The sequence below is a fragment of the Galeopterus variegatus genome, unplaced genomic scaffold, assembly GCF_000696425.1.
Source record: "Galeopterus variegatus unplaced genomic scaffold, G_variegatus-3.0.2 Scaffold1000, whole genome shotgun sequence".
Classification (NCBI taxonomy): Eukaryota; Metazoa; Chordata; class Mammalia; order Dermoptera; family Cynocephalidae; genus Galeopterus; species Galeopterus variegatus.
In genome coordinates this window covers 184,671-210,535 of record NW_007727111.1, presented here as the reverse complement: position 1 = coordinate 210,535, position 25,865 = coordinate 184,671, and the positions used below count along the sequence as shown (strand labels likewise).

General features: G+C 33.5%; 1 protein-coding gene across 1 annotated transcript in view; it reads left to right on the top strand.

Annotated features, from left to right (window-relative positions):
• Positions 1 to 25,865, top strand: part of HOMER1 (homer homolog 1 (Drosophila)) — a 115,569-nt gene that overhangs the window by 48,713 nt on the left and 40,991 nt on the right. Inside the window, exons 4-5 of the mRNA XM_008574147.1 lie at positions 3,256 to 3,348; positions 10,509 to 10,648. Of these exons, the coding sequence (XP_008572369.1) occupies positions 3,256 to 3,348; positions 10,509 to 10,648 (233 nt within the window). The remainder of the gene's footprint in view (positions 1 to 3,255; positions 3,349 to 10,508; positions 10,649 to 25,865) is intronic.

Genomic DNA, 25,865 nt, shown 5'->3' with positions numbered 1-25,865 from the left:
GCCGGAAAAAAAAAAAAAAAAAAAAAAAAAAAAAAAAAAAAAAAGCCATGATGGTGTTCATACCTGGAGCACCTTGACTTCTTATAGATGTTACACGGAAAGAGTGTATCAGGAAAAGGAAATTGAAACAATCTCAGAATACTAAGATGATCAAGGAGATGAGTATTATTCAGTTTACTATTCAAATTTTGTGCCCACCAAAGATTTATGCTTAAAACCTCTCTGTTTGAAGTATTGAGTTAAAAGGATGATCCTACGTTTGAAACTTTTTACATGTGATTTGGTATACTGAGATTGTAATGGCTTAAGAGTTGAAATTGTTTAAGTTCAGGGCAATCGGGCTCTTGTAGATATACCCTGTTCATATTTACATTAAACCTTAAGCTATTTATTACAGAAATCATTCAGATTCTTAAAAATGAGTTCTTTTTAAAAAGTTTACCCTCTTGTGAATGTTTATTGACTTGAAGTTATAGTTAGATAATTCAGTAGTTGAAATCATCTACTTTGTTTTTTTTTGTTTCACTTGTGCATCAAACTGTTTACACTTAACACTGTTGTTCTCAAGTGTTTTTGTTATCTTTTGAATATAAATTATAGTTTAAAGCTCTATTTTTAGAGTATTTTAACTTTTACCTTGGTGTTTATAAATCATTCTCTGTAGGATGAATAAAACAAACAAGTGTTATCTGATTTGGTTTCTCTCGTATATGTCTTATTTGCTAAATACATAATTTTAAATTCAAAGTATCTAAGCATAACAAGGACACAGGCATCCAGTTGAGCATTACCTTTTCATAAATAATTCCCTTGTGAAATTATATGTTTATTCTAATGCCTTTGCCATTGCTCAGAACCTTTTTTGAACTTTTCTTTTGGAATTGTCTATTAAAGCCTATAGCATAAAAATTAAAATTATAAGTGTATTCCACTTGCTGAATTTCTTGACTTGACACCACAAAAACTAAATCATAGGTAACTTCTCAAACTTCCATGAAATGATTTTGGGGCCCAACTAATTCTGACTATAAATTAAGTTCTTTGTTATATCTTTTAAGTGACTGAGCAGCTAGCTAATGTAGTAAAAGAAAAATTTATTAAATTCTGTCAGTCATACTGTCTCTTCTTATTTGTTCTTTTTTCTGGGAATGGTTTTCGTTTTTCAAGAATTTTTTTCTTCTTTAAAGTTAGTATCTACTTTTAACTAACCTTATTGGTGGTGATTCCTAGTATTTTGAGGGTGGATTGAATAGCGGGAAACAACGCTTAAGCTCTTAGAGCCAAGTCTAGTTTATTTGCTGTACTTGGCTCCAAGAGCTTAAAATCAGATTCTTTGGAATCCTTTAATCCAAAGATGAAAAAATCATGATTATTTTCCAAGCTACCTTGAAGACTAATCTTTGTCCTTTGCAGGCTGTAGGGGGTCCAAATGAGTTTATAATCTTTCACATAAATGAAGCAAGCATATAAAAATATATTCTGGCTTATTTTATCATTAAAAATCATGAGTGAGTCAAAGCATTATAAAGGTTTGGAGAAGGCTCTGGATACAATTTCAGAAAAGGGCCTCTCAAAATAAGGAAAAGCAGCATTATTGGAAGAAATGTATGGTCTCCCAAGGTTGACTAATGTGAGCAAAATTCCAACTATGCTTGTATTGTTGGAGTGTTTACTGTGTTGTATTTTATTATCACAGAAACCTAAACCTTCATGTTTTTCTTTTGCTGAGAACTAAGGATATAAAAATTAGCAATAGTGTAGGTTTTTATGAAATTTGAGAATGCTTTTAAATCATTAGTTTGGAATGCTAAATTAGTGTAAGAAAAACCTTGTGCACTACTTCAAATTACATAAAGAAAAGTTAATTATGGTTTTGGTTTTATTTCATTTTCACCACTGTGAGACCTTTTTAGCTTTACATTCAAATTTTTTTTATATAAAGAGACATTCTGTTCAATTAGAGAAGTATAGTAGCACAAATACAGTTTCCTGTTCTACAAGTTGTAGGTGAAGATAAGAAGGAAAATTTATAATAACAACAGCTGTGATTCTGACCCTACTCCATCTCTTCAAGGCAGATCAAAGTATCACAAGCCGTTCCTTTCAAAACTTTCCTTCCTGAGATGGAAATGAAATCAGGGTTGGCTTATGGGGCTTTGCAAAGGGAATTATAATTTCAAATTTTTATTGCTAACTCTAACAATGTATTTTAAGTTACATAGAGATTTTAGGTTTTTAAATTTAGTTATTTTGCAGCCCTAACTTATCCTCTCTAATGATAGTGATAGAATAGCTTCCACTTCCAAAACATAAATAAATGTTCATGGCCATGATGTTTGATAGTTTCCTATGGGTTCCTAAGAATTATCATTTCATGTGCAATAATTTTTGTCTTGAAATTGTTACCAGGCTTAAAGACCTTTGTGGAGTATTTTATTCTTTTCTGCTGCTGCACATTAGCTGTTCAGAAATATTTGGAAATGACGGGCTGGCCTAGTGGCGCACTGCTACAGTGCGCCGCTTGGGAGCGCAGCGGCGCTCCCGCCGAGGGTTCGGATCCCACATACAGACCGGTTCCCGCTCACTGGCTGAGCGAGGTGCGAGTGCAACACTGAGGGTTGCGATCCCGTTGCCGGTCCCAGTCCGGTACGGGCGCGACACTGAGGGTTGCGATCCGTTGCCAGACACGACAAAAGACAAAAAGGAAAAAAAAAAAAAAAAAGAAATATTTGGAAATGAATTTTTAGTTACCAGTTAGTGATAATAGTAAATATTTCTGTTTGTATTGTTGAAAATAAAATACCTTTCATAATATGACAGTTTGTATTTTAGTGAAAATACAAAAAGCCTTTTCTAAATACTGTGATGTTTACAAGTGAATACTTAAGAAATTCAATTTTCTTGGTGATAAATGAAACAAAGTATACTTATCTTTACTGATTCTACCCTCCACCTTGGTCTTAGTAAATCATTTCTGAACAACCAAGGAGGCATATAGGTAAGCTAACTGACACCAAGTGCTAACTTAGTTATGTTGTGTTGTTTTTTAATGAGATTTGTTAAAGTACTTTATAGTGCACAAACAAATGTATTAGGTGTTTTTTCTACCTTTTTCATATTACAAGTTGTAATTGATTTGAGGCTATATTGCTTGTGTAAGAGTCAGTCATTCAGAAAATGGAAGAAAGCTAAGGTAAAAGTTGGCACTGTAACTTATTTTTATTTGGTTAACGTATATAGTCTTTATACATTCAGTTTGCAGAAAAGTTTCAGGAATTTAAGGAAGCTGCTCGACTAGCAAAAGAGAAATCACAAGAGAAGATGGAACTTACCAGTACACCTTCACAGGTGGGTATTTCATTTCTTTTCTTATTTAAGAGCTTTGTTCATTTCAGATGATATCCTTTATGTCAGACTTAAATTTGGGAGAATAATGACAAAATTAATTTCCAAAGTGGACATAGAAATGCAGTCTTTGGTTAATCTATACCAGTGGAGAAAAGTTTTTTCTGTATGCCAGTGCCTAAAAGAATATTTTTTTTAATTCAGTTTAGTAATTAAAACTCAGATTATGTAATGTGCATACAATTTAAAAACAAAAGTACATAAAAATCATTGATTGGCCTGTTGCTTATGTTCTGTGTTTTTTTATGTGATAGCCAGTCAAATGCATGCCATGCAGGGCCTCAGGGTGGTCAGAAGGCAGAAAGCAGGAACAGGGGAAAGCCAAGGTAGAGCCTTTATTGGGATTTCCATGGGAAAGGCAAAGCAGGGCAGAGGAAACAGTTGAGGATTAGCTAATATGAGTAATCTCAGCAGCCTCTAACCTATAGGGGTGGTCCCCCATTGCCTGGCACTGAGATGGTTAAGGCAGAGGGATATTGTCTAGGTTGTCTCCTAGGGTATGTGGGCCGGATAGAGGATGTGCAGCTCTGGATTTGGCTAGTTTGCATATCAAAGGCTGGGACCTTTCTATCTCTAAGAATTGGCTAGCACTGGAGGGGAAAGGCAGTCTCTCCCCAGCCAGAAAGGTTTTTTTAAGATGGCAAAGCACTGTAATATACAGAAAATAAAAAAATGGGTGAACAGTGTGGTTTGTTCTACCAATTTTAAAGTGTACTAAAATCTGACAGTTCGAACATCTATCTTTATACTTAGCACTGCAACACAAAGATTATAGGTTTTACAGAAGTATCACTTTTTCCTTTTACAAGTGACGTTTGTCCATCATAATTTTTCTTCACTTGAAAATTATATCTTCGGGCCGGCCCGGTGGCGCACTGGAGAGTGCACCGCTTGGGAGTGCGGCGGCGCTCCCGCCGAGGGTTCGGATCCCAAGTGGAGACCGGTTCCCGCTCACTGGCTGAGCGTGGTGCAGGCGCAACACCGAGGGTTGCGATCCCGTTGCCGGTCCCCGGTATGGGCGTGACACCGAGGGTTGCGATCCCGTTACCGGTCAGTAAAAAAGACAAAAAGGAAAAAAAAAAAGAAAATTATATCTTCAAGTAAAGTTCATTAAGTAATATATCTCAGTACTTTTACAAAGATTTTAATTTATGATTCATATAGAATGCCAATTATTTTCAGCTTGTTAACATAGGCTTTTCTAAAAATTATTTTAAATTTATTTCAATTGTAGTCTTCACAGTAGCTTTCAGCATTTTGTTTTGTTTTTAATTTTACTTTATTGATATATATATATTTTTTACATTCTGTTATGTTGTTGCAGAGCAGTTAGCTTTCAGGTTTGTGCTGTGTTCTTGTCTATAGGAATTGTTTTTGAAATGTACTTAGTAGCTTTTATGTAAAGAAAGAATCAGATGTTACAATTGTTTCTCTGGAATAATGTCAGTAGGAGCAGATTTACATGGAACTTTCTTGTAGAAGTAAATAGGAATTGCCTTGGAACTTAGTGACTAGCCAACTGTTCCAACAATTTAGAAAATTATTTGCTCTTCATCTTCCTCCCCACCTCTGGCACCCAACTCTATTTGGTAAATCCTGCTGGTTAAGTGTGCTTAAAATGCTTATTTCCTTACAGACTGAAGGTATACTTTGGGTTGAAGCCAAAACTCCATTATACCTCCATATGTGCAGTGACCTGGAATAACTTGGATGATCAATTTGAAACTTCTCTTGAATCTAAATGCTGTGATAGTGTAGTGATACTTTTAAACATAAGGAGCTCCAGTTCCTCAGGTGAATGATTCTAATGTTACAAGAAGATACAACAAACAGCACATTCAGTTAAGAGAATACTTAAAGAATTACAATAAACTTGTAATGGATTTAAATTTTGCCATTACACTTAGTTCCTGTTTCTCTAATCATAACTTACATTTTTGTTTAATTGGTCATTAACTGTTACAAGCTGCTATTGAGATACCTGCCCCTCTTTGGTGGAAGGAATGTCTTTTAAGCCTTTACTTTCATCAAAGGAATATACCAGAAATGCTTATATTTGGAAAATGCTGTAAAATATAAAGAATAAAGAATTTTCTTAAGTTCATCAGTATTTGAGAGCCAAAATACATGGACCTTAATTTATCTTTTCAAAACATTTGATGTCTGTTGTTAATTTAATATACAGAGGCCAAAGAGAATAGTTTAAAAAAAAAAACGTATTTCCTTCATTTCTTTCCTCCCCTTTCCACCTTTTATGACAATTCCTAATGTTTCTATTTTAGTTTGAATTGTATGACCATTGGCCACTCCTGCCCTACTCACCTAAAAAAAGCAGAACTTGATTCTCACTGGTTTAAACCAATCTGCTGAATTAATACTCTGCCTGAAGAATACACTGTTACTCAGGAATTCAGCAAAGGGGAGGTTAAATGGTATAATCAATAATAGGTTAAATGGGATAATCGATAATAGTAGATGTGTCATAACTTTTGCTTTTATTTGAGGAGGTATAACAGACTGTTTAAGAGTATGAGTTTTCCAGTCAGATAAACTCAGACATAAATCCTTTTTCTGTTGCTCTGTGATCTTGGGAAAGATGCTTACCCAAGTGTGTTCATACATCTCCGATATGAGTATTACCTTAGTTATAACATAGCTGAGAGGAATAGGCATGATAACGACAATATCAGGTTGTGGTTAATAATGTGGACTCTAGAACACGAATTTGAATCTGGACTTTAACACTTACTACTTTTCTGAACTTAGGCAAGTTACTATTTTTCTTCATCTATAAAATGGGAATAGGAACAATACATCCTTATTAAGGTTATTGTGAGAATTAAATGAAGATTAGAAAGTGCTTATTATATAGTAAATGCTCGATAAATGTTAACAGCTGTTGTTCCTGAAGTTGTGGTGGTGAGAATGCAAAGCCTTGACACAGTGTCTGGCATGGAACAATTATCTAGAAAAATACAGATGCCTTAATTGTATAAACCTTGCATCATAATTCACTGGAAGAGTTGTTAAAATACAAATTGCTGAGTCCCACCCCCAGAGTTTCTGATTTAGTAAGTCTGAGATGGGGTGGGAGTATTTGCATTTCTTACAAGTTTCCAAGAGATGTTGATGCTGTTGGTCTGGGAAGCACACTTTGAGAAGCAGTACTGTAGACAAACGATTCTACCTCCCTGAAGGCTTGTGATGAAAGGAGTCTGGCGTTTAGAGCAAAATTAGCCCCTTCCCCATTCTTAGACTCTTGAGGTAAGGTTGTGCATTTGGCTTAGTAAGGAAAGAAATGAAGCCAGGATGAGCCTGACAAAGTAGCACAATAACAGAGGGTCAAGAGATTGTAGTAAGTATTGATGAGGTTGCAAAGGAGGTGGGAAAGGATGGTATAGATTGGGAGAACAGGAGGTTGTCAGCACAGGAGCCTGACAAAGTAGCACAATAACAGAGGGTCAAGAGATTGTAGTAAGTATTGATGAGGTTGCAAAGGAGGTGAGAAAGGATGGTATAGATTGGTAGAACAGGAGGTTGTACAGCACAGGCCCCTTACGCTGTTGGCATCAAAACCAGTAGATGATCTGTCCATCAAGAAAGTCAGTTTAAGGTGAGGAATTTTTAAAAGAAATTCTTACTTTAAAATTTATAAATTAAAATTTAATAGTATAATGTTTAATTTATTCACCAATATTTTGATATAAAGCCTTTGAATATGATCTGTTTATTGGAGTCCCACATTATTTTTCAGTACATAAATGGTACTGATGGCTAATTGTAATTTCCAAGTTTTATTTCTTTCAAGTAAAGCTAAACCTTGGTACTTGCAAAGAAATCTCAGTATGGCATTAGTAGTTTTTATGTCACTTTTCTGATACTATATGGTAGTATATTTCATTATATGTGGTATTATGTACGGTATATTGTATATGCCTAATTTAATTATGGGTTTTATTATAATTTTTAGCCACTTACCTTTCAGTCATTTCAAAGTGTTTGGTTTTCATTAGAATAACTATTCCAGTTTTGCATTCAAATTTCATTAGTTTACATAATATTTAATTCAGTTATATAATTGTAACAACACAGTTGGCATAAACAGGTTTGTGACAAATACAGCTGACTCTTAATAAGAATTTAATGCAACTGGTGGGTGCGAAATAGGCAAGCAGAGTGGAGATTAACCCACTAGCCCTGAGCATCAATCAGCCAATACATTTTACATAGGAAAGGGAAAGCATGAGTTAATCCAGAGAATTAGATTATAAGAACTTCTGTGGTTGTCAGAAAATGGGATTCCAGAGATGGAGGCTCAGAATGGTGTCCAGGTATAGGGAATAGTTTATGACAGAAGATTAGGGGATGATTGTCTGAGATCGTGGCCTCAACTTCCTTTATGTATACTTTTGCTGTTCTTCTTGTCTCTTTCCTAGCATTTCTTTCCATTTCCACTGCCATGGAAACTCAAAATCATTAGCTCCTTCCCCAATTTTTTTGTAAGAGCCTCTACTCAGAAAAGAGTGGCATTCTCACCTTCATTTAAACATAAAAGAATGAAGTAGGTATTCCATGAATGTTAAATGATAAAGAGAGGGCCCTGTTCTGCTTAAGCCAAGAAGGATAAAACTGTACAGGAATTTTAATTTCATTCTTTATTGGAATTAAATGGAAAGTGATAGTGGTATTTGGTGCAGTGGGGAAGAGCAGTGCTGCCATATAACTCCGAGTCCAGCCTTCTACTACATAGTAGATTGGTGATACCACTATGAAGACTGGCCCTGGAGTGAGGGCCAAGGTCATTTCTTTTTCATGTGGTTCAGAATATTCTAGGTTTTTCGCTTTCTTGCTACTTCATACGTGGATAGGAAGAGAGATCCTTAAGGATCACTTCCTGAATCTTACATGTGTGCTCAGGCTTCTCTCTTATAATATAAGAGGTCTTCAAAAAGTTCAAGGAAAGATTTGCATTATCTTTCAATTCCATTTTTCTACCAACTTTTTGACGTACCCACATATGGTTGCATCTATCAATTTTGGCTTCCTTGATATTCTCAGATTTTAACTGCTAAAAATAGATTTTTTTTCCTTCAATTTGACTGTCATTTTTCTCACTGCAGATTATTTGTTTTGGTGGGGGGGTATGGGGAGTGTTTCCCAGAAACAAAGTGAGATGTGAGTGATTTTATTTTCTCAAAATAAGGATGGTAATAGAGACATTCATTATATCTATTTTTATTTACATTTTTTTTTTTTTGCTTTTTTCATTTTTCTTAGCATCTTTGGTTTACATGTACATACATACATATACATGTGTGTGTGTATATGAGGGTACTTCAAAAGCTCGTGGAAAACTTAAAGATAATACAAATCTTTCCACACAGTTTTTTAAGTATCCTTGTACCTCAAAGAAGATATCATTTGATCAATTTTTTCTTAAACATTTATTATAGAAATGGGCAGTCATATTAGCTTAAGAATCTTTCCTTAAAGAGAATTTATTCCTTTTTTTCCCAGAAGTCTGTAATCTAATAAATATTTCCCAAGTTTTTTGTTTAGTGTTTGATTTGAGGATATAAAATGTTGATTTTTTTAGAAGTAGATTTTTCTAAAGAATAAAGTTGAATGCTTATGAAATTACACAGAATTTAAATTGGAAAAGATCTAGATGTTTTAAATATATTTGATAAAAACAAGTTTCACAGTGCTATTTTTAGCATATATAAAATTTCTGGAAGGTTTTATAGAATACTTTTGACTACTTGTTGGGTAGTTGGAGGGAATGGGAATTTCATTTTCCTTTTATGTCCTTATTTACTATTGGAACTTTTTTCTTGTTCTTATGAGCAAATTTTTTTTTTTTTTCCTTTTTGACCGGTAAGGGGATTGCAACTCTCGGCTTAGTGTTGCCTGCACCACGCTCAGCCAGTGAGCACACGGGCCATCCTTATATAGGATCCAAACCCGCAGCTTCGGCGCTCCCAGTGCTGCACTATCCCGAGTGAGCCACGGGGTCTGCCCCGTATGAGCAAATATTAATTAAAAGTAGAAATAAGACAGGAAATTTTGTGAAGAAAAAATTCCATTATGTGTACTAGCCAAGAAAAACTGACATGCACTAACATCATTACATATTGTGTTACTCTGTTTATGTTGCTTATAACTAAATACCTGAAACTGGGTCATTCACAAAGAAAAATGACATTTATTGCTTACAGTTTCTGAGGCTAGGAAGTCTAGAGTCCATCTGGTAGTGGCGACAGTGACCCAGGGGTCTCACATTCCAAGATGGTGGAAGCAGAGAGAGAAGAGAGAGAGAAAGACAGTCCCCCTTCTTTTAAAGCCCTCAGAATCATGCCCCTGACCACCGTTTTTAATCCATTGACTATGGCATGGTCCTACAATCCAATCACCTCTTCAAGGCTACACCTTTCAGTTACCATAATAGGATTTCCCGCCCTCTTAACAGTCACAGTGGGGTAAGTTTCTAATACATAAAACTTGGGGGACACAATTCAAGCTTCATTGAGTTTTGGGGGACATAATTCAATCCACTGCATGTATAATACGTGTATATTATAGAAGTATTTCTGGTTGCTTTTGTAAATAGCTCTATAGAAATTGAAAATTAGAGTGGATAAAATTAAAATTTACTGCAGATTTTAATACTCCCCTTTGCCCTTCTACCCTCCCCCCTTTTTTCTTCTGCACTCCTCCCATTATCTTTGTCTTCCTCCAAGATAAAATTACATCTTCTTCCATTTTTGTGTTGTCTTCTTTTTCTTCTGTAGTAATTCTTTGAATATCTTTTATTCTGACCAGTTAGTTACTTATATAAATCCAAAAGTTTTTCAGTTCTTTGAAACTACATTTCTAAATTGTATTATATTTACATTTCTAATTGTATTATGTTTCATTGAATTTTCTTATGAGTTGTTTTGCTTCCAAAAAAATTGTTTATCTTTCAAATTCTATTTTTTAAGTCTTTGACCCAAATTTGAAATTAGGTTCATAAGTAATGAGAGTCAGTTTTAACTTTAAGATGATATTGTGTGCTTTAACAGAAGTGTAACTGTTTTTATCCTCCATCCCCTTTTTTAAAGGAATCAGCAGGCGGGGATCTTCAGTCTCCTTTAACACCAGAAAGTATCAATGGGACAGACGATGAAAGAACACCTGATGTGACACAGAACTCAGAGCCAAGGGCTGAACCAACTCAGAATGCATTGCCATTTTCACATAGGTACAGATTCAATTCAACAATCATGATTAAGTAAAATGCGTAAATACAAAAATTTATTTGATTTCAGGAATTCTTGCAATTACAACCTTTGAGTGAAAATTTCAGGTCAGACTTTTTTTCTTTTTCTTTTTTTTTTTTTTTTAACTTTTGTTAACCTCACAAAGGAAATACAGGGAAATTGTATTAATTTATTGTTTATAGTTACCTAGATGGACTGGAGTGAACATTTCCATTATCTATATAGAAAAAGGAGTACTGAGCTAATTACAGTGCACATTATTTTTCAGTGAAACAAAATATTGTAAATCACTTCTACCTATTTTTTAACATAGTCCCTAAAAGGCCCCTTGTGTTAACCTGGTTTCTATATTCATGCATGTTCTTGAAGGTTATAAATTGTAATTTTTTTAAAATAGGCTTCCCACTCTGAAATTAATTACCGTAGCCTTAGAGGTGATCCCACCGCATGATTTCACAGAAGGAGACAGTGGGGTAACTTCTAGCATGAGCTTGTTAGTGTTAACAGCAGATTTAATTTTGCACACCAACTAACAGGAGATAAATCTTCACTTGCTTCTGAATTTTAAAAGAATTTGATATTCTAAAAAAACGTAAATTATCCTAAATGTGTTCCAAACCAGTTATTAGCCATATTGTGGTATTTTTAGAATATAAGGAGGTCTATGAAATTGCAGTATTGCAAATGTAAAACAAACACATATCAATCATCTGTCTTAAAGTTACTTTTTATCCTTCTTTGGAAACTTTTCACTCGGTAATTTTAGTTAAAATTTTAAAAACAGGTTTTTTTTTTTAGTAGAGACTAACATTGAGGGACCTCATGATCAGGCTGAGGAAGAAGACAAAATTAGTTAAGGGATTTTTTAGGAATTAACAGGGGAAAACTGTTTGACTGTGAGGCTATTCTAATTTGTTGCTAAAAATGCTAATAGTTTTGCATAAAACAGTAGATGTATTTTGGAGTTATAATGGATTTAATGCTTTAACTATTTGAGTATAAGCATATTTTCTTTTTATAGTTATAAAGATGACTGAACACCTGAGAATTTTTGTTCTTCTAGTCTGGAGACTATATGTTCACATTGATTTGTTATACATATGGTCTTTTTAAATATGCAATTATTGAAGAATGATGTTACTATTACTAGTATGCAGTTTTTAAAAATATTTTACTTATGTGGAGGGAAGGAAATATTTTCTTAATATTAAATTATATTTAACATATTCATTTAATAAATAGACTGATTATAATTATATACTTGATTTCTTTGACGAACACTTAAATTGAGCCATCTGCACTGAATACTGTTGCATTTAGAAATAAGAACTTTTGTATTTAACGTTTATAAAAGCTATTTCTAGTTTACTTTATGCACCAAAATTTTCTAAATGTTTACTGTTTTGCTAATACTTAGTTACTACCTGGGATTGGACTTCCTCTACTGATTTTTCTCTGATCTTGGGAGTCTAATAGCAGTTACTTTGACTTGAAGATATAGCTTCTTCAACTACTGGGATTTATAGATTAGCCACAAAGATATTTGACAGATTTCTGAATATAAAACCTAGCAGGTCAATTTAAGCTTTTAATTATGTTAAAGTCATTACATAATCTTATCATTTCTCTCATTATTTTAAAAATACTTAACTGTAGTATTTTAGAAGACTTATTCCCTGAACTTGTTTAGATTTTACATTAATCAGTATTAATCAATACTCAACTACATTTCTTGACTGAAATCAAGATTTCCACCTGAAAACTGAATATTTTACAGCTAATGTTAGAATCCCCAGAATATCAGTGCTAGAAGAAACCTCAGAGATGATGTAATCCAGGATTTTCCAAACTGTGGTAGTTTGAAATTAATTTAATAGGTTTTTCATGGCCTTTTGAAAAAATAAATATAAAACCAAATAGAAAATATCAGAGTAAAACTCACCTTAAAAGAAGAAACTAGGGGGACATGTGGTTCTCCTCTTGCTCCCTTGTGCTTGGGTCGTGGTTGCCTCTGGGGTTCTCACTGGTGAGTCCTTTCTGAAAAAAAAGTATAAAAACATAAATAGTAGAAACTGTTTCAGTCATATACATATATGTGTATGTGCTGGATTACAGTGTAAAATATCAAAGTCTGAAAGCATGTGCCTTTGGCACGTGAGGAAACTAAATCCCAGATGTTAGGTGAGTTGTCGTGGGTCACATAGTTCGTCAGTAACAACTCTGAGATTGCACGTTGTCTCTCTTAAACCTATCACGTACTGTCAGTTAACAGTACATTTTAGTCAAATACCCAATACCCAACACAAGCATATTGTTGTGTCAGGAAGTGAATAATCATTCGTATCCTAGGAGACCTCTATACAAATAAGATCAATGTTTCATGAATTAGAGACAGAAAGAATATCAAAATAAATTTTATTTGAATCTGAAACTCACAAGTGTTAAAACTGGATGCACTATTCTTTTTTTCCATGGCAAGGGAAGACAATTAAAATCTTATGTTTTAAAATTTTGTTTAGAATATTTATTTTACCTTCCTTCCTCAGTACTTGTTTTAACAGAAGAGAATGAATAGCAAAAAAAAATAATAATAATTGCCAATATTTCTCTGTTCTGGTTGATCCCATTTTGCTGCTTTTAAATAAGGAGCAACATCACTAGAATGTTTATATTTTTAAAAAAAGATGGGATGTAGAGAACAGGGATCTAGTCAACGAAGTTAATTAAGAGTTGACTATAGTAATAGCTACTTAGCAAGTCAACTTGTGCTCTTCTTAGAATTCAATTTTATGCCTAAGTCTCGTGAATTTGTGTTAATTAACATACCATAAGAAGGCCCTGATTTTCATTTAGAACTGAAAATTTTAGTAATGTGGTTATAGTTTGTTCTTTAATCTTTGTAAGTTTTATCTTTAAAAAGTTATTACTTAGCAAGATTTTTTAATACTTTTAATTTTTATTATAACTTTTTATAATAAAATTTTTCATATATGAGTGAATATTATACTGTATTCCCATAAACATATTACCCAGCTTCAACAATTCTGAAAAAATGCTCAGTCTTGTTTCATCTCTATCCCTATCCACTCCATCACTGTATTATTTTTAAAGCAAATATCAGACCCACAAATAATTTTTTAAATTACATTTGAACTTTTAAAAAATGTATATACTAAGGTTTTACAACTTTTACGTTATATATGATTCAGTGGTATTATAGGTTACTTTGAATTATTTACTACTTTCTTTGATTTTTAATTATAGTGCTGAACTAAATTTTACATGAATGGGCTGCTCAATACCCCTTAATCAAGTGCTATAGTACTGTTTTCTGTTCTTGTTGTAAACTATGCAAAATCATTTTCATTGACTAAGTTTCAGTGAATTAATACTTTTTTAGCTTACTAATTTAAATGCTTTAAAAGTTTAGAGATGTGTAAAATAGAGAGATCATGAGGATGAAATGTTTACTAATTTATTTGGGAATGTGTTATTAAATTTTATCCAAATTGCTATTTCTTTCTAAAAAATATATATTTTTTAAACTAAATGGTAATATCCTTTTGGGATTGAGCCGGTGTACACTCTGACCCACAGAAGTTTTCAGGGCATTCTTTGAGACCATAGTCTTAGATTATGTATACTAAATAACGTAGCTATATACTAATAGACTAGCATGTACATGTGTGAGAAAGTTTTGTTCTCTCATTCCTGGGAGTTGTTTGCTTCGTAGCATCAGCTGTGTGGAATTCTAGAATTTACTTAGTATTTCTTACAAATAATAAATAGATTTTTTTAAAGATCTAAAGCTACCAAAATTCTCTTGGAATAATTAATTTTATAGTATTCCAGTACTGTTAGAATGTAATACTGAAATGTAATACTGAAAACTAAAAGTTTTTATTTTGCTCATTATAATTTTATGATCCTCACATATGCAGTACTCTAACTGATAAATAATTGCTGTTATCATATTTTTGAGAATTCAGAACAGACATAAAAACACATTAGCAGTTTGTGGAGCTATTTTTGCACTGATAAATTTTAATAACAGTTTGATTACCTTAATGGAAAATAGGCTCATTTAAGCACTGATTACATATAGATTCTTCTAATGTTTAGATAATGTATTCTCATGGGGCTGCTAGAATTTATGCATTTTGGGCATAGTGCATGTATCATCTATTCTGTTAAAGAAATTTTTCTGCCACTTCATGTGTTTCTAACAGATACTCATTAAAGGATGGATGCAGAAATGTTACTTTCTAGTATGTTGATTTTGCCTTAAAGCAGTGTAACTGCAATTTTACCAAACTTTATTATATCCAGGTGTGTTCACTCCATTTGTATTTATTATTAAAGTTTCATTCATTATCGAAGTTTCAGAAAGCCACTACTTTAAGACTGTGACTAGGGATTCTTGTACAATTTCAAAAACTAAATTTCATTGGAAATATATACCATTTTAACTAAAATGCAAAAAAAGAAAAACCCAAAAAACAAAGTAAATACAAAATATTTATATTTAACAAAATAAGTTAAAATACAAAAAAAGTGCTTTATCTTGAATCAGATATAGTTTGTACTTACTTTGAAAATGATACAAACAAGAAAGATATGAATGCCTGTTAAGAGCTCTGAAGCATATAGTCTCTACACTGTACCATCTGTCTCCCTTTTTTATGGGTAGTAAGCAAAACTTAGAAGGTTATAGTTATAAGCCAAAGTAGAAATAATTTCTGTGGATAACTTTTGTTTGGATAAAATTTTGTGTGTAAAGCTGGGACTTGATTTCACAAGAAGTGGCTTTATCATTGAAAACTGTAGGTGAAAAATATAAATTGCAGGATTCTCCTTATTACTACAGTCATAATTGACTTAAGTATCATTATTCTTCCACCATTGAATCTTAAAGATTAGATTAGTTTCTTCGAAACTAATTTGAAGGCAAAGACCATTTGTAAAAGATCATAATTCAACAATTTAGAGATGTCAGACTTTCCTTTACCATAGTTGTGAATAAATAGCATTTTATAAGAAGTGCTGTACTAACTTATTCTGCATTTTCTGGAAGCTGATAAGCATTTATATATTTCAAAATAAGATGCAATAAAAATAATTTAGTGACCAACAGTGTTTACTTTATTGGCTTTCTGGATATAAGATATACTTAAATTTCCTATCTTGAATTTGTTCAGAACTAACCTTTATTCTCTTCTAAAGTCTAAAGATTTTGATGAAAATGTGAAAATTTGCTAAAGCATTTTGTCAGTAATTATTACTTGATAGAGGTTATTTACAAGAAGAAAAATACTATTCTTTTTTTGTGTGTGTGACCGGTAAGGGGATCATAACCCTTGGCTTGGTGTCGCCCGCACCGTGCTCAGCCAGTGAGCGCACCGGCCATCCCTATATAGGGTCCGAACCTGCGGCCTCGGCGCTCCCAGCGCCGCACTCTCCCGAGTGAGCCACAGGGTTCGGCCCAAAAAATACTATTCTTTTTTTGTGTGTGTGACCGGTAAGGGGATCATAACCCTTGGCTTGGTGTCGCCCGCACCGTGCTCAGCCAGTGAGCGCACCGGCCATCCCTATATAGGGTCCGAACCTGCGGCCTCGGCGCTCCCAGCGCCGCACTCTCCCGAGTGAGCCACAGGGTTCGGCCCAAAAAATACTATTCTTTATGTGAAATAAAGACATTATTAACCTGCCTCCAATGGAGATTAGTCCTTCCCCTTCTCCACCTATGCCTTACCATTATTATTAATAGGAAAAAATGTTTGTCAATCTATCACTAATGATTGTCAGCTTCTATTTTCAAGATGACTAGCTGGAGTTAGAAGTGTAGTCATTTCCCATGGAACAGATTAATACTAGATAAATGATGATCTGTATGGATGACTTTTTAAAATTCCTTTTTTACCTTCATTTCTATTCTTAGCAGACCACCATAGGCATTCCATTGAAAGGGAGGTGTATAACATAGATGGACAGTTCTGCCTTTGGACATAGGGAAAAGTGCTTTTCCTTTGGATTTGGCTTTCCATCTTTCCTCTTACCAGAGTAGTAAGGACCAAGTTCAAGGTGTGAACCTATGCAGAAGCTAGGCAAGCCACATAAATGTGTGAAATGTATGGTGTATATAATAGTAAGGAGTGGTGAGGTCAGTGGTGAAGTGGAGTGTGCAAGGTTTATCTAAAGATATTAAAGTTTTTTTTAAATGAGGCCAAAAAGAGGAATGGAGACTAGGTGACCCATCTGGTTTCTAACCTAGACATTCAAAAGGAATCTTTGTAAAGATTGGGGCCATCTCTTGCATCATGGTGATAGCAGGCTCACATTTCATATGGAAATAAGCTGTCAGTTAATTCACTGATGTTGAAAGTAGTGATCCTCCAGGGACTTCTTTCCTTGTAGGATGTGTAAAATGCAGGTATAACCAAATAGCTGGGATAAATGTACATTGTATTTTTATTTATTTCTATCACTTTGCCATTTTCCATTTATAGTTTAGCTTCATCGTACATCCAGTGTTGACAGAATCATTAATTTTTATGACCTTGTCCTGAATTGAAGTCTGAAAGTTGGTATTAGAACTTTAGAGATAGAAGAAACATTAGCTATTAACATAGTTTAGCCACTTCATTTTACTGAAGAGAAAGAAAATCTAGAGAAGAGTTATTCAGTAGTACTATTTGCTAATGGCTTAGGTTAGACCAGAGACATCTCCAGAGGCATTGATCATTAGAATCTATCCAGGTTGAGGCAGCTCTTTTCTCTACTAAACTCCAAGAAGATTTGTTTTCTCTATCACTTTTCAGATAACTATCATCCTGATTTTTTTCATTGCTCAACACATGTTTACCATTACTTACTTGTTAGCCTACCCTGCCAGATTCTCAGCTTCTGAACTAAGCCTCCTTGACTTGCATTTCTTGGTATCCCATATGGTTTGCAGCCATTTTAGATATGTTATAGATAATGAATAAATTTATTGAGCAAATAAGTGCATATGCTTTTCCTGTTAATGAGATGACAGGGGTAAATAAATTGGTGCAACTTGATCATTAGCATGAAAAATACACCATTGGGCAGGGTTAACAAAGATACCAATTTGAAGAATATTTCGCTTTAGTGTCTTAATTCTAGCAGGATATACTTAGTTATTAATATTCCCCTTGCTATTTTTAATAACAGCTTTATTAAGATATAATTCCTATACTAAATAATTCACCTATTTAAATGTACAATTCTGCATTTTTAGTATGAGTATATTCAACAAGTTGTACAACCATCACCACAATGAATTATAGAACATTTTCATCACCTCCTAAAAAAAACCCTGTACCCATTAACAGTTACTCCCTTCCATCCCCCACTTCCCTAAGCAACCACTAACCTAATTTTTGTCTCTATAGATTTGCCCTGCCTGTTCTAAACAGTTCATATAAATGGAATGATATAATATATGACTAGCTTCTTTCACTTAGCATGTTTTTTTAAGGTTCATCCATGTTGTAGAATGTACCCATACATCATTTTCCTTTTTATTGCCTAATAATATTCTAATTATATGGATACACCATATTTTCTTTATCCATTTATCAGTTGATGAACATTTTGGTTGTTTCCACTTTTTGAAAATTCTGCTATTATGAATAATACTGCTATGGACATTTGTGTATGAGTTTTTGTGTGGGCATATGTTTTAAGTTCTCTTAGGTATATACCTGAGTAGAATCACTGGGTCATATGGTAATTCTATGTTTAACCTTTAGAGGGACTGCCAGAGCGTTTTGCAAAGTAGCTGCACCATTTTACATTCCCACCAGCAGTGTATAAGGATTTCTCCACATCATCACCAACACTTGTTATTGTCTGTCTTTTTTTATTATAGCCATCCTAGTAAGCGTAAAGTGATATCTCACTGAGGTTTTGATTTGCATTTCCCTGATGACTAATGATGTTGAACATCTTTTCATGTTGCTTGTTTGCCTCTTGTATATCTTCTTTGGAGAAATGACTATTCATATCCTTTGCCTGTTTTTAATTGGCTTATTTGTCTCTGATGAGTTGTATGAGTTTTTTAATATATTCTAGATATTAACTGCTTACTAGATAAATAATTTTAAAATATTTTCTCTAACTCTCTGGGTTGTCTTTTCACTTTTTTGATGGTGTACTTTGCAGCACAAAAGTTTTTTAATTTTAAGTAAGTCCAATTTATCTATTTTTCTTTTGTTGCTGGTGCTTTTGGTGTCATGTCTAAAAAATTATGGCCTAATTCAAGGTGGCAAAGCTTTATGCCTATATTTTTTTCAGAGAGTGTTATAGTTTTAGCTCTTACAGTTAGATCTTTGATTCATTTTGAGTTAATTTTTATATATGATGTGAGATAGAGGCCTACCTTCATTCTTTTACATGTGGTTATCCAGTTGTCCTAGCTCCATTTGTTGAAAAGACATTGAATTGTCTTGGTTCCTTTGTCAAAATTCAGTTGACTGTAAATGTGAGGATTTATTTCTGGACTCTTAATTCTTTCCCATTTATATGTCTGTTCTTATGCCAGTACTACACTGTCTTAATTACTCCAGCTTTGTATAAGTTTTGAAATTGGGAGGTGTGATTCTTCCAACTTTGTTCTTTCTCTTCAAGATTGTTTTGACTCTTCTGAGTATCTAGAATTTCCATGTGTATTTTAGTCCTTAGAAATTCCATATGAGGGCCAGCCCGGTGGCGCACTGGATAGTGCGCCGCTTGGGAAGCGCGGCGGCGCTCCCACCCGAGGGTTTGGATCCCACATACAGACCGGTTCCCGCTCACTGGCTGAGCGAGGCGCGGGGGCAACACTGAGGGTTGCAATCCCATTGCCGGTCCCCGGTCTGGTACGGGGGCAACACTGAGGGTTGTGATCCGTTGCCGGACACGGAAAAAGACAAAAAAAAAAAAAAAGAAAGAAATTCCATATGAATCTTGTAAATTTCTGCAATGAAACTTGTTGAGATTCTGATAAGGACTGTATTGAATATGTAGATGAGTTTGGAGCAAATGGCCACCATAATATTAACTCTTTCGATCCATGAACATGGGGTGTTTTCCCATTTATTTAGAGCTTCTTTAATTACTTTAAACCATGTTGTTTAGTTTTCAGAGTATAAATTTTCCACTTACTTTGTTAAAATGTATTCATGTTTTATTCTTTTTGATGTTATTATCGGTGGAATTGTTTTCCTAATTTCATTTTGCATTGTTTATTGCTAGAATATAGAAAAACAATTGATTTTTGTATAGTGATCTTGTATTCTACAAACTTGCTGAACTTGTTTATTAGTTTTAATAGGTTTTTAATGGAGTCTTCAGGATTTTCTATATGCGAGATTATTTCATCTGCAAATGGAGATAGCTTTACTTCTTCCTTTCCTATCTGGACACCTGTTGTTTCATTTTCTTCACTAAATGTCCTGGCTAGAACCTCTAGTACAATGTCAAATAGAAGTGGCATGAGCAGACATCCTTGTCTTGTTCCTGATTTTAGGGGGAAGGCGTTCAGTCTTTTACCATTAAATAAAATGGTAACTGTGCATTTTTCATAGATGTTCTTTATCAGGATGAGGAAGTTCCCCTCTATTCCTAGTTTCTTAGCAGTTTACTCATTAATATTTATTCCTATTGGTTAGTGACTTTCTCTCCTCATTCCCACACACTTTGTTTGGTGGCTTTAGGAATGTATGCATCAACAAATAACAATATGCTTTCTTTGTGTTTACTTCTTGAAAGGTAATTGATAGGTTATTTTAAAGGAAAAAGAATTGGACTAAGCAGAAGAATTCTTATAAAAATGTCACTGTTTTCAAAGAGCTCATCACTGGGCCTCAGTTTTCCTATGTAAAAATATGAAACCTTCCTGTCTTCTAGCTTTTTAGCTCTCTAAAAAATGTGGAATAGCTCTTACCGAAGATGAGAATAGGGTAAAATTACTATCTGATTTTTTAAAAGGTATAGTTAATTTTTTTCTTCAGTATCTTTTTAATTGAAAGAAGTTAAAAATATGCCTTTTTTTAAAAAAAGAGGAAGAATGTAAATATTCCTTTAAAAGTATACTGGATAAATTATATCCTCAATGAATATTAAGCATGTTCTTATTAAACATGAATAAAAATACTCATACTGAAAGTTGTTTATTTCAAATAACTCTGATTTGTAATGTAATTATTACTCTAGAAAAGACTCGTGTTTTTCCTTATTGCATTATATAGAAATGTCAGCTGGTGATTATTTTATATGATCATTATGTGATCAATACTTGTTTTATGTTGACAGTATCCTACCTAGTTTATCATAGAGGGGTTGTGTTTCTGTATGCATGTAGTTTAAGAGTGTTCAGCATACTTGTGTGTTAACCTTAAGCAATATAGGGATGCCGTAATCATGTCATAGGACATTTTAAAATACAAAGTAGAGAATTAAGTCGTTAAATTAATCAAAAAAATTTTAGTCTTATTTACCTGGGGCACCAAAGGGTTTCTTTTCTTTTAATTTTTAATTTTTTAACAGTAAAAAGTTCTCCCTGACACTTAATATGAAACCATAGACATAGTATGAACAAAGATTTCCTTCGTAGCTACATTGGAGTCTGTAATGTGAAATTAATGGAACTGCATATTAACAAAAGTATCTTTAGAAATTATATTTGATCCTATGGCTTAATAGTTTTTTGTGAATGGGTCACTCTAGGGTACACTTTACTCACAAGCTAAGTTACTGTTAAAGAGACCGCTTAAGGCCTCTCTGGCTCAATGAAATAATAGATTTTTTTTCCTCTGGTGATATAGAGAATGGATATTAGTAATTTGTTATATTATGTGAAAACCATATCATGGGGTGTCATCTGAATCCAAGAACACTGCTACTGTATAGTAGTCATGTCTTTTCAGCTTCTTTTAAAAGGGGTGTAGATATACTGTTCTGTCATTATTACATATGGTCAGAAAGTCTTAGGTTCCATAGCAAGGAAGGGAAATGATCTTTAACTCTACTTTATCCTAAAAGCCTCGCAATCCATAGGACCCACTAGATGTCAAGCCCTGAACTTGTACTAGACATACTACATTTGGGGGTTTTTTTGGAGAGAGTTATTTCAGGCAATAAGTAGTAAAAAAACAAAAAAAAACAAACAAAAAAAAAACACCACATACCTAAATAGACTCCCTTCCCTTTCCCCCATTACCACTTGAACATTTTTTTTTTTTTTGGAAAAGTTGGATTCTGTACTCTCTTATATGCTGATACCAACTGGATAGTTTTTTTTGAAAGTCAGGATAGATCAGTTCTCCAAGTTGGATTTTTTTCCCCGCTGCGGAGACAGCCAGGTTTCCTTAGTGGATGACTTCTGTGACCACCTTTAGTTTTGGAACTTAGCAGAGTCACCATTTCCTGTGGAAGAAGAGGATCTGCAATTTATCCTAATTGAAAAGATGCAAATAGTCCCTCATTGAAAGAGAGTAACTAACATGGAAGAAACTTGAAAATTTTAAAAGACCCAGTCATCACAGTTTTACCTTTGAAGAGTCAAAAGAAGTAGTACCTTTAAAGAAGATATTTAACTGCTTCAATTCCTGTGTATGCCTAGATAGAATTTAAGCTATCTCCATGTAAAAGAAGAAAAAAATGACTTGGCTGGCATCCCGTGTTTTGTTCCTTTGGCAAAATGCTGTTATACTTGCTCCACTAATTTTCAGAAGACTTAAAGGCCCTTGATGGAGAAAAATTTCCATTGTTGAGAATCAAAATAGCCACTCTTCCTAATAAAGATAGTGAAAAATAAGCAACCTAATCTTCCTGGACTTCTAAGTAGAACTGGTTCGTAGATTTTTTTTAAGACTAAAATACAAACATTTTTCTACATGTAATCTGATACTCATATCTTGGTCAATTTGTTGTCATATGAGAATGCTTAACTCCCTACCTCACAGGGATGTTGTGAGGCAAATTTTAAATGTTCCTAAGAAAACTTTAGAAATAATAACTCTTGCTTATTTCTTTGATAGCTTCCATAATCATAAGATTTTTTTACTTTAAAATTTACATGTGCTTTCCCATAATTATGAATTGATATTAGGTAACGTTTTAAGTGGAAGATAATGTAGTTATATTTGATTTATCAATGAGTATCCTTGTATAAAGAGTAATTTGACTGCATGAAATGTCGCATTAATTTTTTTTCAAACAAGAGCTTTTATACAATTATAATTAAAGAAAAGCTTAAGTAAAAATGTCTGGATTCCCCTTTTATTTAGTTGGGATTTAATTATTCAGACCTCTTAGATAAAAGGTAACCCAACTCATCAAATTCTAATGATAGAAAATGGAAAATAAGTACAACTTAAAGAAAAAAATGAAAATCTTGGAACAAGGTTCAAACATATAGAGTTGCCCAGAATTTAGACTTCGATAGAATTGAGTAAAACACTGTATTATGAGGTAGAGGTGAAATCTCAGTAATATTTTCATTAAAAATAGGATTTACTGTAGGAATAGAGATTTGATGAACACTTGCTTCATATCACAGCAACAACATCCGAAAGAAAATTCTCATCTGCTAAATAAGGGAAAAACATTTATGTATGAATTAAAATTCATTCAGAGAAAATTCTTAATAGCCTGTAGAATTTGATTTTATTTGTACAATTTCATTTTTATGACATATTTTGGAGAGTAATTGTATAACATTTTATGTTTCACATAAATCAGCCAACCAATTTTTCAAATCAATGCTTAGGTATAACAAATGAATTATCAGATAATGGCTACCAGAGCCAAGCTTTAAAATTACTACCAAATTTCTACTTTCTGCTATTTGTTCCTATTGACTTACAGTATCAAAAGATGAATCAACTCAAAGTGAATTTAGGGATTCACATTTATAATCTGATATTCATAAATAATTTAAAATATCTTTTCTAAATTACCATATTATTTAAATGTTTGTTTTATAACTTATATATGCTATAAAAAAAGGAATGGGCTTAGTCCTAGGTTAAGAGTGTTAGAATCAAGAAAGCATTTGAATCAGAATGTTGTATTTTGGTATGCCTCACTTTCTAAAAAATGTAATAGCCTTAGATGTACCTTGCACACTTCACCGGAAACCCTACTGCTCTTACCATCATATACACCACAAAATTCACTCCTTATGTTGTTTAACTTGTTAACTTATTAAAGTTGTGTAGGAATGGGAAGTATAAGTGTGACCTTTCTTTCACTAACTCAGTTTGTCCCTGTAATTGCTCCATCTTTTAATAGTTTCATGATTTGCCCTCATTTAAGCATTTTATGTATATATTCATATCTACTGTTGATATGAATGATATGAATTGGTTCACAATTTGGTATTCTTTATTTATTTTAATGCACATATATTTGGATACTGCAGCAAAAACAATATTTTGGAAATTCTAATCTTATAATATTGAAAAAAATTATGTAAACAGTGAGTTAGTTTGGTGATAATTATGAAATTATTGTAAAAATCTTATGTATAAGCATTAATAAAAATCATTTCTTTAAAAATAATTCTGAACCTGGTTTCTATTGCCCCTAACTGATCTTTTTAACACCAAAAATGAAAACTAATACTAAGAAGTTGTTTTTTTGGTTAAAATATTTAGAGAAAGGGTGCTTTTCCCCCAAATAATATGATAGCAGGTAATATAAAATGTGTGCTCTTTTAGCCAATCTTTTAGAGAAAGCACACTACACTAACATTAACGTTTGATTAGAGAAAGTAAATGTTAATGTTAGTGTGCATGTGCTTTGGAAATTTAGAAATGTAAGAAACAGATATATCAGTATTAGTCATTACCTTAACAGTATTATTTTGCTGTTGTTTGAAACTTAGAAGGGCTTTATTGTATTAGTTTCCATTTTATTATAGGAACAGCTTATAGAATGCATCCTGAACCCAATTTAATTCAAGAGAATAATTTCCTGGGAAGAAATGTGAATAATGTAATGGTTTTGTCATTTTGTTGGTATCTAAAAATACAAAACACATTCTTACTGTATCTCCCTCTCAAAGATGAAGGGATCGTACCTAAGTTCTTCTGGCTATGCCACCAGTAGTATTCACTTAGGCAAATGACTTCATTTCTCTGAGCTACAGTTTCCTCATGTGTTAAGTATAAGAAGCAGTAGGTGGGTAATGGTTTCTAAGTCCCTTTTGCTTGATTATCTTAAAGTGACCCTGCCTTTGGTCCAGGAAATGAATGATATCCTCTTGTGGTTGTCTATGGCTGGGCGTGAGATTTAGTGCTGAGTTTATAATCATTATAACACTGGTAATGGGGCTGGCCCGGTGGCACACTGCTATAGTGCGCCGCTTGGGAAGCGCAGTGGCGCTCCTGCCAAGGGTTCGGATCCCACATACAGACCGGCCGCTCACTGGCTGAGCGAGGTGCGGGGGCAACGCTGAGGGTTGCGATCCCGTTGCCGGCCACGAAAAAAGACAAAAGAAAAAAAAAAAAAAAAAAAAAACACTGGTAATGTTATTGTGCTACATAAAAGAACCTATGACATAAGGCAAATTAGCCATCTCTGTCTTTAAATAGAACATTAGGAAAAAGTAGTCCTATGCTTTCTCATTATGTGCACACATAATTAAAATTATTTAAGTTCTTTCCGGATGGCACTATGGGTTCAAAATGTGTGTTCCCTCATTTATTACTTTTCAACAGTAGATTTATTTAAAATTAGAGCACTAGCAGAAGAGATAGCATAGCTTTCTAATATCCTGGAATGGATTCTTACAATGGGATAGATTTCTGAACTGTAATGCTCTCTAGTAACTAGACTTACAGATTGAATTAAATGTTCTGTACTTGGAGATGGATTTTAGCAGTATTAAATCATAACCAGCAAACTGAAAAAAGACACTTCCTATATCTAGTAGCTCTCTTTGAAACATAATATCAACCAATGGAAAATGGTGAAGTCAGATATGCCATTGTTTGGGAAAGCAAGGTATAGGCAATTAAGTGATATACTGCTAATCCTGGAAATACTAGTATAGACATTTAGCACTTTAAATAGTGTTGTTTGATATCCATCTGTGAGTCACACCTTACAATCTCATACAAGTTCTAGAATAATTTATAGAAAGAAAGCATTATACCCAAAAAGACCAGGGAAAAATACCCCTTGCTT